The sequence below is a fragment of the Brassica napus genome, unplaced genomic scaffold (assembly GCF_020379485.1).
Source record: "Brassica napus cultivar Da-Ae unplaced genomic scaffold, Da-Ae ScsIHWf_1724;HRSCAF=2353, whole genome shotgun sequence".
NCBI classification, from domain to species: Eukaryota; Viridiplantae; Streptophyta; class Magnoliopsida; order Brassicales; family Brassicaceae; genus Brassica; species Brassica napus.
The window spans coordinates 80,689-96,756 of NW_026015142.1; the positions used below are offsets into that span (position 1 = coordinate 80,689).

Sequence of the window (16,068 nt, forward strand, 5' to 3'; positions counted from 1 at the left end):
ACGAATGATCAAATCTCATATTCTTCAAACAAACTCAAAATAAAGTGATTGGAATCTTGTCATGATATTTCATTAAAATCTTTTTAGGAATAAAAATCAAAACTAAATTATTTAATCTGAATGAAATGATATATATATATATATATATATATATGTATATATATATAGTACTTCCAATATTAAAAAATTACTTCGATTTGAAGAAGTATATTTCTGAGATTGTCAAGATCAAATAACAGAAAGAGAAATTCTCTAGGATAGGCCTAAAAATGTTTTTGTCACAAATATAGATCTTAAAATAAAAATGACCAAAATAAACTTTAATGTTTTATCAAAAGAAATAAATATACACTTATACCCCTAGGTTTAATTAATCTAGACATTAAGGTTTAGAGTTAAAGAGTGGAATTTAGGATTTAAGGTTTATGATTTAGGGTTTAGAGTTTAGGGTTTAGAGTTGAGGAGTGGAGTTTTGGGGATAGGATTTCAATTTTTTTAAAATAAAAAACATTTAAAATTTTCAAAATAAAAAATAAAAAATGTTATTTTGGGCACTTTAGTTTTTGAGGTCTATTTTTGTGACAAAAACTTAAAAATGGCTATTTGAGAGAATTACCCTATTAGAAACCACCTATTTAAAAAATAATTTGTATAAATAAAAGTATACACATTAGAATAAGCACATAAATCAAAACCAATTCTTTTTGTTTATTTACAATCATGTTTTTGGTAAATAAACCAAAACAATTATTTTATTTACTTTATACGGTATATAATTAAACTTTAATGACATTGACATAAATAAATATAGTACATTTTAATATAAATATTTATTATTGACACTTTGTACTCATATAATTTTATTAACATTTGTATATTTACTGTAACAAAAATTTAAACTGTTAATCACAAAACTTCCAACGTTAGATTTTTGAATACAAATTTCAAAAATAAATATTAAGATCTCAATAGTTTTTCAATGTGAATTTTGAAATTAGCATATTTTTATATTTTTATATAGTATATAATTTAATTTAAGCGATATATATATATATATATATATATAATATTAATACCTATTAGTGAGACTTCATATTCATACGATTTACGATCATTTGTATCTTGATTGAACAAAAAAAGTTAAACCGTTGATCCAAATTTTCAAAGTGTGACATTTACCATTCTTAGTAATTTATAGTCGTTCTAAAAAAAATCAAAATATAACATATAAGAACAAATCTAAATGTGATTTTTAATTTCTTTTAATAATATAAAATTAAACAAAAAGATAGAGTATACAAAAATTGTTATCAAATATATATTATTCATAATTATTAATTATTGTATATATGTTAATTATGTTAGGTAATTCCATAGCTTTTATTTAAGGAAAGAAATAAGAATATTCGTTTGTACACTACTAATCAATTTATAGTTAATTTAATAAAAATATATATATATATATATATATATATATATATGGACCAACTTATTATTCTAAGATTCTAAGAGTCATCCTAGTAATGACACGTACCTACGAAAACATGTTGTAATGCTCTAGGATTATTATATAGGGGATTAACTAATAAGAGGACTCTGCGTTTATAAAGATAAATTGGAACAATTGAGTGCAAGCACCATGTCCAAGACAATCCGTCGTTGTGTTCTGAGCGCTGGGAAAATGTGTAATCTTATTGTCCTTGATTCGTCGTATTTTTTCGAGGTAGAATACAAAATCATGTCCTTCATCAGGTTCCGAGACCATCTTCACCAACCGAGAATAATCTGTCGTAAACGTTACATAGAGTTGTCGCAGATTATATGATCCATCGTACATATGAAAGCTTCCAATTCTACGTGTAGAAGGGAAAAGTTGTTCCTTGTATTCTTGGCCCATATTAATCCATCAAAATCCTCTAATGTACTATACCAATCATTTCCAGAGTATATAATTAATGATCCTTCCAAGATCCATTAGTAAAACACCATCTTTCTATTCGTGAAGACATATTTTGTGTTTCTTTGTTGTTGAATTAATTAGGAGTTTTCATCCGCCATGCACATAAATAATAATTTTAAATATAATATTTTTTTACTTGAAAATAAAATTTTAGTTTACCTTTGAAAATTAATTTTTTACTATTTTAAATTACCGGTTTGGAAAAAATAAAACCATAACTGTATTTTGTAGTTTTATTCTTTTTGATTTGGTTTAAAAATTTTAATTTAATATTATTTAAATTTTAGTAGGGTTAAAATTACATTTTATAAAAATATTTTTTTTAATTTAGATTATATTATACTCTATGTAATGATTATCTATTCAAATAGTTCTCTTATCACCTACTTTAAATCTGTCGATATTTAACTATATAAATTTTAATAATATAGTATTCATGAGCCATGCACATAAATAAATTTTTTAATATAATATTATTTTATTTTCTAATAAATTAGATTAGATTTGGAAATTATTTTCTATAATTTAACTTCGTCGGTATGTAAAAAATAAAACCATAAATGTATTCTTTTGTAGTTTTTTCTTTTGATTTGGTTAAGTATTTTACTTTAATTTTAACTAAATTACAATAGAGTTAATATTACATTTTATAAGAAAATAGATTACATTTCATAAAAATAAAATTTTAATTTATATTATATTGTATTTAATGGTATTTGTTTTAAATATGTCTCTTAACATGTAGTTTTAAATATGTCTATATTCAAATATATATATATATATATATATATATATATATATATATATATATATATATTTAAAACTTTAGATTATTATTTCGTTAAATAATGTTAAGCTATTGAAATTTTTTTTTAATTAATATAATGAACCGATAAATTTAAATAAAATTCTAATCATTTGAATATCAAAACAATTATTTGATTAGTGTTTATTTAGTTTTGTATTTGTTAATACACACTTACAACTAATTTTGAGTATATATACATATATACAAGATATGGTATATAAATTGATGTAAAAATATATTTGTAATTATATTTAGTTTATTTTTATTAATTTATATATATGTATATTTTAATATAATGGTGATATATGAGTTATTAATTAATATTATTTGTAAATAGTTTTGGTAAAATAAAAATTTATAGAAAAAATTACATTAACGGATATATGAATTAATGGTTATCATATTAAAAAAATTACGAAAAACATAAATTTTTATAAGGAAAATTGTACATGTCATAATTTTCAAAAGTCATATCATCATTTTTTGTTAAAAATTGAATGTGGTGATGATACATGTGCAAATCATTTCACAAATAATGTTTAGGGGATACCAACATCAAGTGATTGATGATGCTGAAATGAAATCATCTCCATTCTTAATTTGAATTCTTCTTGCATTTATTTGAATTTCAAGAATGGTGAAAACCAGACTTAGCATAAAAATTTGGCTATCGAGGATTTTGAACTGGTGAGTTAGGTAGTCTTTGTCGGTGAGGTAGATTGGGACCATGAGGATTTGGGGGACTGAAAGGAGCAATGATGATGCATCCAGGGGCGAATCTAGAGTTTTTTCCAGTTGGTGCATTATTGATATAAAATTGAAAATGACAAAAACTGAGACTCGAACTTAAGATATTATGGGTGCACACAATGATTTTTTACCATCTTAACCGATGATTTTGTTAATAAAATTCTGAATATTAATAATATTATGGGTGCATGGGACCCCATAGTTACTAACCTGGCTACGCCTCTGGATGCATCCTACACGGTGAGGAGGCGCTGGACAAAAGATGTTCGAGGATTGAATTTTGTTGTTTCTAGAAAAATCTTAAATTTAAAGATCAATATAAGTTGAATTAAAAGGCTTAGTTATTGTGATTCTTAAAATTCACACTAAGTATTTAGAGTGTTTGTTTATAATATATTAAGGAAGAAAGAATTTAGGACACAAAACTCTTTAGAACAATAACTATGTAATCAGAAATGCTATGACAGTAATTAACTGTATTATTGAATATCGGGTCGCAAGATCACAAGTATGAACAAAATTAAAACTAATCTTAAGAGAAACGAATAAGACAAGGTCGGTGTGTTTTATTGAGAAAACTCAATGTCTGAATGTATGTATCTGGTGTGTGTGTGTGTGTGTCTGCCGATATCACCATTCTTCTTTTTATATTTGTTGTTGTTTACCCTCTACATCTCCTCCAACTTCTTCATTGCGATCCCATATATTTGACATACATTTAGATATTTTTCTCCTTAAAACGTGTGGATATATCTCTATTATTAAAAGAGAAGTACCAATATAAATTGCCCCTTAGTTTTCAAAGTTATTTACATTTTAATGCCACCGAAGTAATAAATATACCTCCTTTTAGTATTTTTGTCTTTTATAGTTTAATTAATGCATTTTCTTAAAATAATAAAGTATAACAAATTATGTTTATTTATTAAAAAATATTTCTTATAATCTGGGCAAACAATAAATTATACTTAGTCAATGTCAAAAATGTAATAAAATTTTATTATTACGGGGTGGTTATTTTTTATTTTGGTATATTAACTATGTCTAAAAAACATAAAAGTGTTATAAAAATACATAATATAAACCACAAAATTTTAAATAATATATTGAATTATTTAATCGTATTAATTAAATATAAAAATAGATAACCATTTTATTTTACATTAAAATTTTGATTCATAAAAAATATATTTGCACGAACACACGAGTTATATTTTAAAAATAGGGTTGTAACAGTTGACGGATCAAAAAATAAAATAAAATGATTGTATTTAGAAATATATTAAATAATTATTTAATATATATATATATATATATATATATAAATTTTAAAAACATATATTACCATTTATACAAGATAAACATATATTATTAAAAGAGAAGTACCAATATAAATTACCCCTTAGTTTTCAAAGTTAGTTACATTTTAATGTCACTGAACTAATAAATTTACCTATCTTTTAGTATTCTTGTCTTTTATAGTTTAATTAATGCATTTTCCTAAAATAAAGTATAACAAATTATGTTTATTTATTAAAAAATGTTTCCTATAATCTGGGTAAACAATAAATTATACTTAGTCAATATCAAAAATGTAACAAGATTTTATTATTACGGGGTGGTTATTTTTTATTTTGGTATATTAACTACGTCTAAAAACATAAAGGTGTTATAAAAATACATAATATAAACCACAAAATTTTAAATAATATATTGAATTATTTAATCGTATAAATCAAATATAAAAATAGATAACCATTTTATTTTACATTAAAATTTTGATTCATAAAAATATATTTGCACAAACACACGAGTTATATTTTAAAAATAGGGTTGTAACAGTTGACGGATCAAAAATAAAATAAAATTATTCATTATAAATTCTAAAATGATTGTGTTTAAAATATATTAAATAATTATTTAATATATATATATATATAAATTTTAAAAACATATATTACCATTTATATAAGATAAATATTTTTTTTGCAAACCAAAATGAATATCTGCGCGGGTCAAGCTCTAGTTATACTTACATCTGCATACTATCCTATTTTCGTGTAAATATGAATATATATATATATATAGAGAGAGAGAGAGAGAGAGAGAGAGAGAGAGAGAGAGAGAGAGATTGTGTATTACATTTCTATTCTAGTTTCTAAATAAAATAGAACACAACAAAGTTGTATCTCGTTTGAAAATAAAATATAACTACAGCATATGTATGTGTTATAGATTTAAAATCGAGTTTCTGTAATATTGTATAAAATCTAAATATATGTTTGTTTTGAAAGTTTCAAATCATATTATGTGTATAAAATATATGTCTTAAATATGTTAATATAAAGTTTTATCACTTTTTGAATGAAAACAATTAAAAGTTGAAAGGACCGGGAAAACAAATTTGTAAAAAAAACTTGTCCATCGTGAGTGTGAGAGAGAAGAGTAATATGTCAATTATTATACAATACAAAGAATATATCATGGCATATAGCTTGATATGATCATTTGGTGAATTAAAGTTTTTTTTTATATACAACCAAATTCCCAAATATTTTGTTGGTTAACTTTTTTTGGTCAACTCAAATTTCCCATATTTATATTGAGAAAAAATTCTTGATTTTTAGTTTAAGATATTCTAAAAGGAAAGTTCCTATTTAATAATTATATATATTTACTTTTAAATAATTATATATATATATATTAATTAGCATATGGCACAAACTAATTTATATTGTCATGTGATCATATATTTATCAATTTTGGAAACCAAAAATAGAATAATTTTTTTTTCTTTATCACAAAAAATCTCTATAATATTATTTGAGAAGTCACTTTTCTAGGTGTCGCGCTCACGTTAACTCTTACGGTTGTTGATTACTATGATACCCCTAATAAAATAAAAAAGTCCATTTAATTCTTTACTTTTTAAAATTTTCCAAAAACAATATAAATAAAAAGGAAACATTTATAAATTTTTTAAAATAATTTAAAAATAAAAATATATGTATATATAATATGATTTCATAAAAAAAGGAAAGTTCACAAAATAGTAATATTCCATTTAAAAAATATCTTTAAGTAACAAAAATATACTTTTGAAGTAATAAAATACTTTTTTAATCTACATCTTCTTAGATGAAATATGTATTTGTAGATAATGCGATTTCATTAAAAAAAAAGTTCACACAAATGATCTTGGTATTAGAAAAGAAATATTTTTCTTTTAAAACATAATTTTACACAATACAAATATATACTTTCAAAGTAATTGAATTTTTTATATATATCTATATATTTTCTTAGATGATTACACAAAATAGTTAAGTAACATAAACGTATATAGGTTTAATTGACAAAAAAATAAATTTTTATTATTATTATTGAAATGTTTATTTATGTTTTTTCATATATTTAGTTTACTATAATATCTTACAATTACGGGAAAATAAATAAATTTTATTTTACTTATATAATATAATTTATAAAATACAATCACATTTTTACTGCATATTTTAAGAGATATTGAAAAAACTAAAAATAAATTTTAGTAATAAACATATTAACAAATGAACATATTAGCAACTAATCCAACTTATATCTAAAATCATAGATGTAACTAAAATAAGAATGTATAATTTATTAGCAACTAACCCAACTTATATATAAAATCATAGATGTAACTACAATAAGAATGTATAATTTATTTATTTTGTTTATATAATAATAATTTATTTATTTTGTTTATATAATAATAGTTTATTTATTTTATAAATTTAAATTATATGATGACTTAAAACCTATTAACAAATGATAAATAAAATACTAACTCACTGTTACAATTTAGATCTTTTGTAAAATTTATATATATGCATGAGACTTTAGAATATTATCATTATATTAATTTATGTTATTTGAAATCAGACATTTTAGTTTATTTTTTATTTTATTCTAATCACAATATATCTTAAATTATACATAATCTTAATAAAATATACTTATGTATTTAAGACAACAACCAACCTAAAATGTAAATAAGAAAATTAATCAAAATTAATATATTTACAAAAATAATTATTATAGTTGAATTCAAATAATATGTCCAAATGACAACTAAATTGACTATAAAAACAACAAAATCAATTAGATAAATATTTAATTAAAGTAATATGATATAATTAATATAAATTATACATAAAAATTATAAATTAATTTGAAATTAAAAATAAATATCAATTAATTATCATATTATATTTATTTTATAAATATTTATGTCCGTGCATGAGCACGGGAAAATCACCTAGTATATCTAATATAATCAGTCCAACCAATCATGGGCTGGTTAACAGTGCTGGCTTCACATATGAGGCGGTTAGTGCGACCGCTCTAGGACCACTCCAATTTCAAATTTTTTTGTTTGATTTTTTTTGTTAACATGTAAACGTTATATAATACTATGTTTAAATTTAGATGACCATAATATAAAATTATGATAATGCAAATTTTTGTAAAAATAAATAAAAGCAAATACAAACAGTTATTTAATAATAATTTAAAAATATTTTCTTCAAATATATATTTTTAAGAAAATATAGCTTTAAAAAATAATTTTGCAGCCCAAGGGCCCCTAGTTGCAACCAGCCGGCCCTGCTGGTTAATTTCATCATGCAGCTTTTTATAAGATATTTACGTTTGTTCATATCATGAATAATTAATTACAGCCAATATTCTAATATATATATAGTTGGAAAACAACCTAGGTCTAACGCGAGTCCTCCCCCCCCCCCCCCCCCCCCCCCCCCCCCCCCCCCCATGGAATCACTGCAGCAGAACGATCGTCAAACCATCACTACAGGATCGTCAAACTCAGACCCTGTCCCAGATGATGTCATTGTCGAGATACTCTCTAGATTACCAACGAGAGAAAAAAGAGATTTAGTTGGATAAAAACTTATTTGGGGTATGATCCGGTTGAGAAACAAGTCAAGGTATTGAGAATAACATGGGAATGTGAAGTATACCATGCAATCTCTGACGAGCATCAAGTTCTGACATTAGAAACTGATAAAATGTCATGCAGAACGATTGAATGTGGTACACCTCATTCTCCTAGTTCTGGTGGTGTATGCATCAGTGGTGTTTTGTACTACAAAGCTGCTGATCAATTATTTTCCAAAGTTTCTATGATTGTATGCTTTGACGTTAGATCTGAGAAGTACAACTTTGTTAGAGTTAGAGAAAGTTCCATTGGAGCAGTGGATACTACAACAACTCTGATAAACTATAAAGGTAAATTGGCTTCACTTATGATGGAAAGGTCTTATAGCTTTTGGAGCAGTATAAGTTTTGACATGTGGGTTCTACAAGACCCCGAAAAACAAGAATGGTCGAAGCATACTTACAAGTTTCCCATCTTGAGTAATGAAGTTAGAGAGGACACGTTATACTGTGTTAGAGTGTCTGGTACAAATGAAATTGTGTTATTTCCCAAATATGTATCCGACCCTTTTTATATTTTTTACTACAATCTCCAGAAGAAAACTAGCAGAAGAGTTGAAATCCAAGGAATTCGAGGGAAAAAGGTTTATACTTTTCTCGACCATATAGAGGACGCGAAGCTTACGTAAGTGTTTGGATTGTCTCATCATAAGGACTGTAATAGAGCCATGATCTTTCTACATGTTTTCTTTTCTTTTTGATATTCCTTATCTTCGGTTTGTCTTTGATGTGTTATTTATCTATCCTCTTGTTCAATGTGTTTCATGCACTCTGGAGCTAGAAATTGTAATGTTACAAGAAAGATGCGTACTTGGTAATATTTTAAAAAGTAATTCATCTGGATATGTATACATATATTCTGCTCAATATACACACAAACAGCTCCGGCCGGCTGCCTTACGGGGGCAGTAAGTGTAACCGCCTCTGGACCGGTTCAACATGTTTTAAAAATGGAGTTAAATTTGAAGTAGATTGGAAATTTTTTTAATCTAAACTCTATTATGAAATAAAAATTGAATGTGTAGGAGATGCTATTATAAACAATTTCGCAGATGTGTAAAGGGTATTTTCTGTATGAATACGTTACAAACAACTGGTATGGCTATGTTTGGTCGGCCTGATTCATGTGAGATCTAAGAATACATCATTGATTGTGATCTTGGTTTGCTACAACAGAGTATATGAAAATGTTTCCTACAGTTAATATATTTTTTCTTATACAGATTGTATAGTTACAACAGCCTTTGAACATGCATGATACATATATGTAGTACTTCTGAATCGTCAAATGTATAAACCTTTCTGATGATGATATTTGTATCAAATATGGAAAAATCTTGGGATCTTGTGAAATGATCTTTTACAGAGAATGTGTCAGTGGTTGGCTACAAGATGCTAATTGACGTCCCTGAATGGCTCGCTCCCTACGGTATGTTCTCTGAGAAGCTTAGCATATCCCGCAATGAATCTGCAGAGATTTCAAACACAAAGGTCAATCATTTACATATTTTTTGGACAATAGTCATTGAGTCTTTTTTTTTTTTTTTGTGAACTTACCCCGCAAGAAGGATGGCTAGAGATGTAAACCTGAAAACGTGCTGATAACACTTGTATTTTGATTTCTTATGTTTCATGTCATAACCAGGAGGAATATATTTGGGGCTCACGTATCCGTACTGCGGACGAAGAAGAAGGACAAACCCAAGCAAGAAACCAGCAAGAAATCCTCCACAATGAGCAGAGTTGTCCACACGTGGTAAGAATCCAACACTTAGGTTCAGTGCAATGATCAAGATCAATGTCATAAGTGCGGTACACTGCAAAAGTCATTAAGATCAGCCTTCAATAATGTACCATAAACCGAGCCGGTCATGAGATATTGGAGGAGGGGAGGGATTTTAAACAATTTAGTAAGGACTTTAGTAAAAAGAAATTATAACAATTTGGGGATCGGTGTTTATATATAAGTAAAAAACTTTGTGGACCAAATGGTAATGTTTCACTTGATTATGTTCATGACTGGCTTTAACCAATAAGGTTGAAGATGATAAACTTTCACCTTATTTTCATAGATTGTCCAGTTTGTGATCAGCTCTGAGAGCATTGCACCTAGTAACCCGAACAAGGCGCCAGATGCTCCTACTGATACCCTTTCTCCTCTTGAATCTGTCAAGCAAGACATAAGGCTTCCACCAAGACCGGAAAGAACATACAACGCTCCGATTCTCACTGTAGATAATAGCAAGTTCAAGTTCGTGACAACCTAAAAACATAGATATAGGGGTTTTAGAGATTCTTACAGAATCCGAATTCTTGTTCAAGACGCATTCCGATACAGAGGAGGCTGATCATGTTAGCCAGAAGGTGAAGGAGTCCACCGTGAAGCCATATGCAAGAGATGAGGCGCCATCTCTCACCTTCCTCCACAAGTCTCCTCTCAAGAGCTCCAAGCCTTTTCAGCCTAGTTCAACAACAAATGATGCCATCCATCATGTATATAAGGATATAACCAAGTTGTAACAATTCTTGTCCTTACGTGGGAATAGAAGGACCGAGAAGCATATTCTCCTTGATAGGTTGAAACGAAAGCCTTCCAAGGACATCAAACAAGAGACACTCATCTGATCTCGCGGGACAATCGTTCACATACATTGTAATGGTGAATGTGACGAAGTTTGCTGCGAAGATGAGAGGCACGAGCCATGCATACCATGGCACGGGAATGGGAGGGCGAAACGGAGGTCGAGCTGGTGGTGGTAATGGTGGTAATCCGTTTTCGATGTCTGATGGGTTCGGCGGTCTCTTCCCCATTTCTGGAAAAGAGTATGACGCGCGTTTTCTCGTTGGCCTTGTGGTTGAGGTTTGAGGATGAGAATGGAGTTCAGGAAAATCCGGGAGAATGTGAAGCTGCGAGAGAGATTCGGAAAAACTTGTGGCCCAAGTAAGGGTTTTGACTTTTTAATTACACTAGGCAGTTATGTTCGGTAAAATGGTTTGGTCTTAACCAAAAGGATTCCAATAACAACCAGCTTGGAGAAGAATAATTAACCAAACCGAGTCAACTAAATTTTTTTAAGTACCGCAGAAATTAATATATAAATTGACATGGAAATTTAATTTATGTTATGTAAACTGAAATAATATTTTTTTAAAAATCATATAACAAAAGAAAACCTAATTTCTGGCCTATTTTCTAACCGATTTTAAAAACACTTTTAGTGTCATCTTTCTCGGTAATCCCTGTGATTTGGACCATGTCTTTAAACTCACTGCGCGTAGTTTTTGGAGATGAATCGTCGTAACAGACCTTTACATATAGTAATTAATAAATTTATTTGTAAAAGTCATTTTGTCTTTGCTTCATCTTCTATTAATATCACACAAAATATTCAGCAGCTTCACACACATACAAAGTAGCTCTCATTCAAAGAGCTTTCTTCTCGGATCAAAATCTTGAAATCTTAATAAACCAGCTTCTCTCATCTCTCTCTCAATCTCTGAAAAGTTGAAAGGTACCACCCCTTCTTGATTCCTTATAGATCTTTGTGTGACATCCAGATTTGTTTTACCTTCTTGAATGTCTCTGTTGATCCAGTTTTATTTTGATCGAGATCATTTCTTCAGTTTTAGTATTGGTCGGTGTAGTTTAAGACAATTGATGAATTGATCTCTGATCTTGAAGCATTTTATCTAATATCCAAGATTTGCTTTAATTAACAATGTATGAGGAAACAAATACTATCTCTTACTTATGTGTTATAATTTTATTGATGTTTATAGGCGAAAAAATGGAAGAATTTTTGTTACATGGAAGGTTACACGCTACAATCTATGAAATCGATGCTCTCCATGCTACTCAAGGAGGCAGATCAGGTTTCTTAGGAAAGGTATTGTCTCAATTTATAAGACTTTTTTTTTTGAATGAATGTAAAACTTTATTCAATCAAAACTGTACTACATTGAATATAAGACTTTTTCCACAATAAAAGAACCTAAAACGAGTTGGATAACTTAATCAATGGTGTAGAATCTATATGAATGTTAATGAATGAAAGAAATCTTAAATCGGTAGTTAGAGGAATAACTAATCCATTTATCTCAAACTAGTTTTAAGTTGGAAGATCATGATAAGTCCAAATTTAAGATGTCTACAAACACTCCATGCAATTTGTGAGTTCTAGATTCACGAAATTTTCCTTTAATTTCTGTTTTAAATATTTTCAGATGCTAGCAAATGTAGAAGAAAAGATTGGTGTTGGCAAAGGAGAAACTCAGCTATACGCTACAATCGATCTAGAGAAAGCTAGAGTTGGAAGAACAAGAAAGATAACAAACGAACCAAAAAGCCCAAAATGGCATGAGTCATTTCATATCTACTGTGGTCACATGGCTAAACATGTTATCTTCACTGTCAAGGACGATAATCCCATCGGTGCAACGTTGATAGGAAGAGGTTATGTCCCCGTTGAGGATATTCTACATGGAGAGGAAGTTGATAGATGGGTTGAGATTCTAGACACTGAGAAGAAACCCATTGAAGGAGGATCAAAGATCCATGTGAAGCTTCAGTACTTTGGTGTTGAAAAAGATAAAAACTGGAACCGTGGTATCAAAAGTGCAAAGTTTCCTGGAGTTCCTTACACTTTCTTCTCTCAGAGAAAGGGATGCAAAGTTTCTTTGTACCAAGATGCTCACATTCCTGGAAACTTCGTCCCCAAGATTCCTCTAGCTGGAGGGAAACACTACGAGGCAGGCCGATGTTGGGAGGATATCTTTGATGCTATTACTAATGCAAAGCATTTGATTTACATCACTGGCTGGTCTGTTTACACTGAGATCTCTCTGGTGAGAGACTCGAGGAGGCCTAAAGAAGGAGGAGATGTGACTATTGGTGAGATACTCAAGAAGAAGGCAAGTGAAGGTGTTAAAGTGATCTTGCTTGTGTGGGACGATAGAACATCTGTTGATCTGCTGAAACAAGATGGACTTATGGCTACTCATGATGAAGAAACTGCAAACTTCTTCAGAGGAACCGATGTGAACTGTGTTCTGTGCCCTCGTAATCCTGATGATGGTGGAAGCATTGTTCAAAACTTGCAAGTCTCAACTATGTTCACTCATCACCAAAAGATTGTTGTGGTGGACAGCGAAATGCCTGGAACAGCAAGAACAAAATCAAGAAGGATTGTGAGTTTCGTTGGTGGTCTTGATCTTTGCGATGGAAGGTACGACACGCCGTTTCACTCCTTGTTCAGGACGTTGGATACTGCGCATCACGATGATTTCCATCAGCCGAACTTCACTGGCGCGGCGATAACCAAAGGCGGTCCTAGAGAGCCGTGGCATGATATTCACTGCCGTCTTGAAGGACCTATTGCTTGGGATGTCTTGTATAACTTTGAGCAGAGGTGGAGTAGACAAGGTGGTAAAGACATTCTTGTTAAGATAAGAGACCTTCGATGACATCATCGTCCCTCCTTCTCCTGTTCTCTTCTCGGAAGATCATGACTCGTGGAACGTTCAGCTGTTTAGATCAATAGATGGTGGTGCAGCAGCTGCGTTTCCTGAGTCCCCTGAAGCTGCAGCGGAAGCAGGTCTTGTGAGCGGTAAAGATAATATAATTGATAGGAGTATTCAAGATGCATACATTCACGCGATTCGACGAGCTAAAGACTTCATCTATATCGAAACCAGTACTTCCTTGGAAGCTCCTTTGCTTGGAGTGCAGATGGAATCAAACCTGAGGAGATCAATGCTCTTCATTTGATTCCAAAGGAGCTATCTCTGAAGATTGTTAGCAAGATCAAAGCTGGAGAGAAGTTTAAGGTTTATGCTGTTGTTCCAATGTGGCCTGAAGGGCTACCTGAGAGTGGTTCAGTCCAAGCTATACTAGATTGGCAGAGAAGGACAATGGAGATGATGTACAAAGATGTGATCAAGGCACTCAGAGATAAGGGACTTGAGGGAGAGGATCCAAGAGATTATCTAACATTCTTCTGTCTCGGTAACCGAGAGACCAAGAAAGATGGAGAGTATGTGCCTTCAGAGAAACCTGAACCGGACTCAGACTATATGCGAGCACAAGAAGCACGTCGCTTCATGATCTATGTTCACACTAAAATGATGATCGGTTAGTGTTTTTAACTCTTACAAGAACTTATCATTTTTTTGGTAAATCCCTTAGATAACAAACAAAAAATTATGACAAAAATGGCATAAGGAAAACTCAACTTACTATTAACTAAAAGCTAAAATGATTAAATTACTCCAAATCCTAAATCCTAATCATTAAAACCGAACCCAAATATATGTTATTTGTATATTTGGAATAATAATATATCTTAGTGCTATATCTCTAATTTTCCCGATATAAACAAGATGCTTTTTTTTTGAAACACAAACAAGATGCTTTAACTTCTCATTTTGCAGTGGATGATGAGTACATTATCATTGGATCCGCGAATATCAACCAGAGATCAATGGATGGTGCAAGAGACTCAGAGATAGCAATGGGAGGCTATCAACCATACCATCTCTCAATAAGACAACCAGCTCGAGGTCATATCCATGGATTCCGAATGTCATTATGGTATGAACATTTAGGAATGCTGGATGAAACTTTTCTCGATCCATCGAGCCAAGAATGTGTCCAGAAAGTTAACCGTATTGCTGATAAGTATTGGGATCTTTACGCAAGTGAGTCACTCGAACATGATCTCCCTGGTCATCTACTTCGCTACCCGATTGGTATTGCTAGTCAGGAGACATCACTGAGCTACCTGGATGTGAATGCTTCCCCGACACAAAAGCTCGTATCCTCGGGACTAAATCTGATTACCTGCCTCCAATTCTTACAACCTAAGGTTCTATGCCAGTATCTATTGGTAACAAATAACTATCTCTCCTCTTTTCTTCTGCTGCAATAGCTTTTGTAATAAAACAGTTAGCTTCATTGTCTTTAGTTACTAATAAGTTCTAATATCGTTGGTATTGTGTTTCACCGCTATGCTTTTGATTTTCGTTCGCGCACTAAGGTTTTTGGAGAGAATGTAGTCTTGTGCCTTAATTATTTTATTGCTATTTTTTATGAACTTATCTATTATGTCTTTTAGTTTTCCGGACTATTGTTTTATTGTAATCATTGTTTATGTTTAGTGTTTGATTAAATTTGTTAAAATCATAAAAAAATATTAGTTTCACTTTTACGTTTATACAAACCATGCATGGTCTTAGTAGTTGGTTTTGGATGTTGTGAGGTTTGGATCAGTCAGTTCCGCACAATTGGTACTAGTCCAAAAGCTGGTTTAAAATCTTTAGAGACTGTAAATTCATCATAGTCTACAAATGCAACCCCCCCCCCCCCCCCCCCCCCCCCCTCCCCCAGAAAAACATGTTTAATGGATTTCAGTCTTTCTGGTAGGATTTGATACTATTATGAATTAGTCGTGGATAAATGTGAATATAATTGAAGAAAGAAAGAAATAAAGGTGTGCGCTGATTTTAATTTAGGACATCCAGTCATCATGCCCATGTGACAATCTCTTCTCGTTCA

At 30.0% G+C, this 16,068-nt stretch overlaps 1 protein-coding gene and 1 pseudogene across 1 annotated transcript; one reads left to right on the forward strand and one right to left on the reverse strand.

Moving 5' to 3' along the window:
* Positions 1–9,711: 9,711 nt before the first annotated feature.
* Positions 9,712–11,368, reverse strand: LOC106448087 (RHOMBOID-like protein 5). Its single transcript, XM_013890016.3, has 5 exons — positions 11,053–11,368; positions 10,817–10,977; positions 10,576–10,745; positions 10,074–10,333; positions 9,712–9,984 (listed from the first exon to the last, which is right to left on the reverse strand). The coding sequence occupies exons 1-5, from the start codon at positions 11,325–11,327 to the stop codon at positions 9,912–9,914; spliced, it is 939 nt and encodes a 312-aa protein (XP_013745470.1). The 5' UTR covers positions 11,328–11,368; the 3' UTR covers positions 9,712–9,911.
* A 525-nt stretch (positions 11,369–11,893) lies between these two features.
* LOC106449389 lies at positions 11,894–15,542 on the forward strand (annotated as a pseudogene).
* The last annotated feature ends 526 nt before the right edge of the window (positions 15,543–16,068 follow it).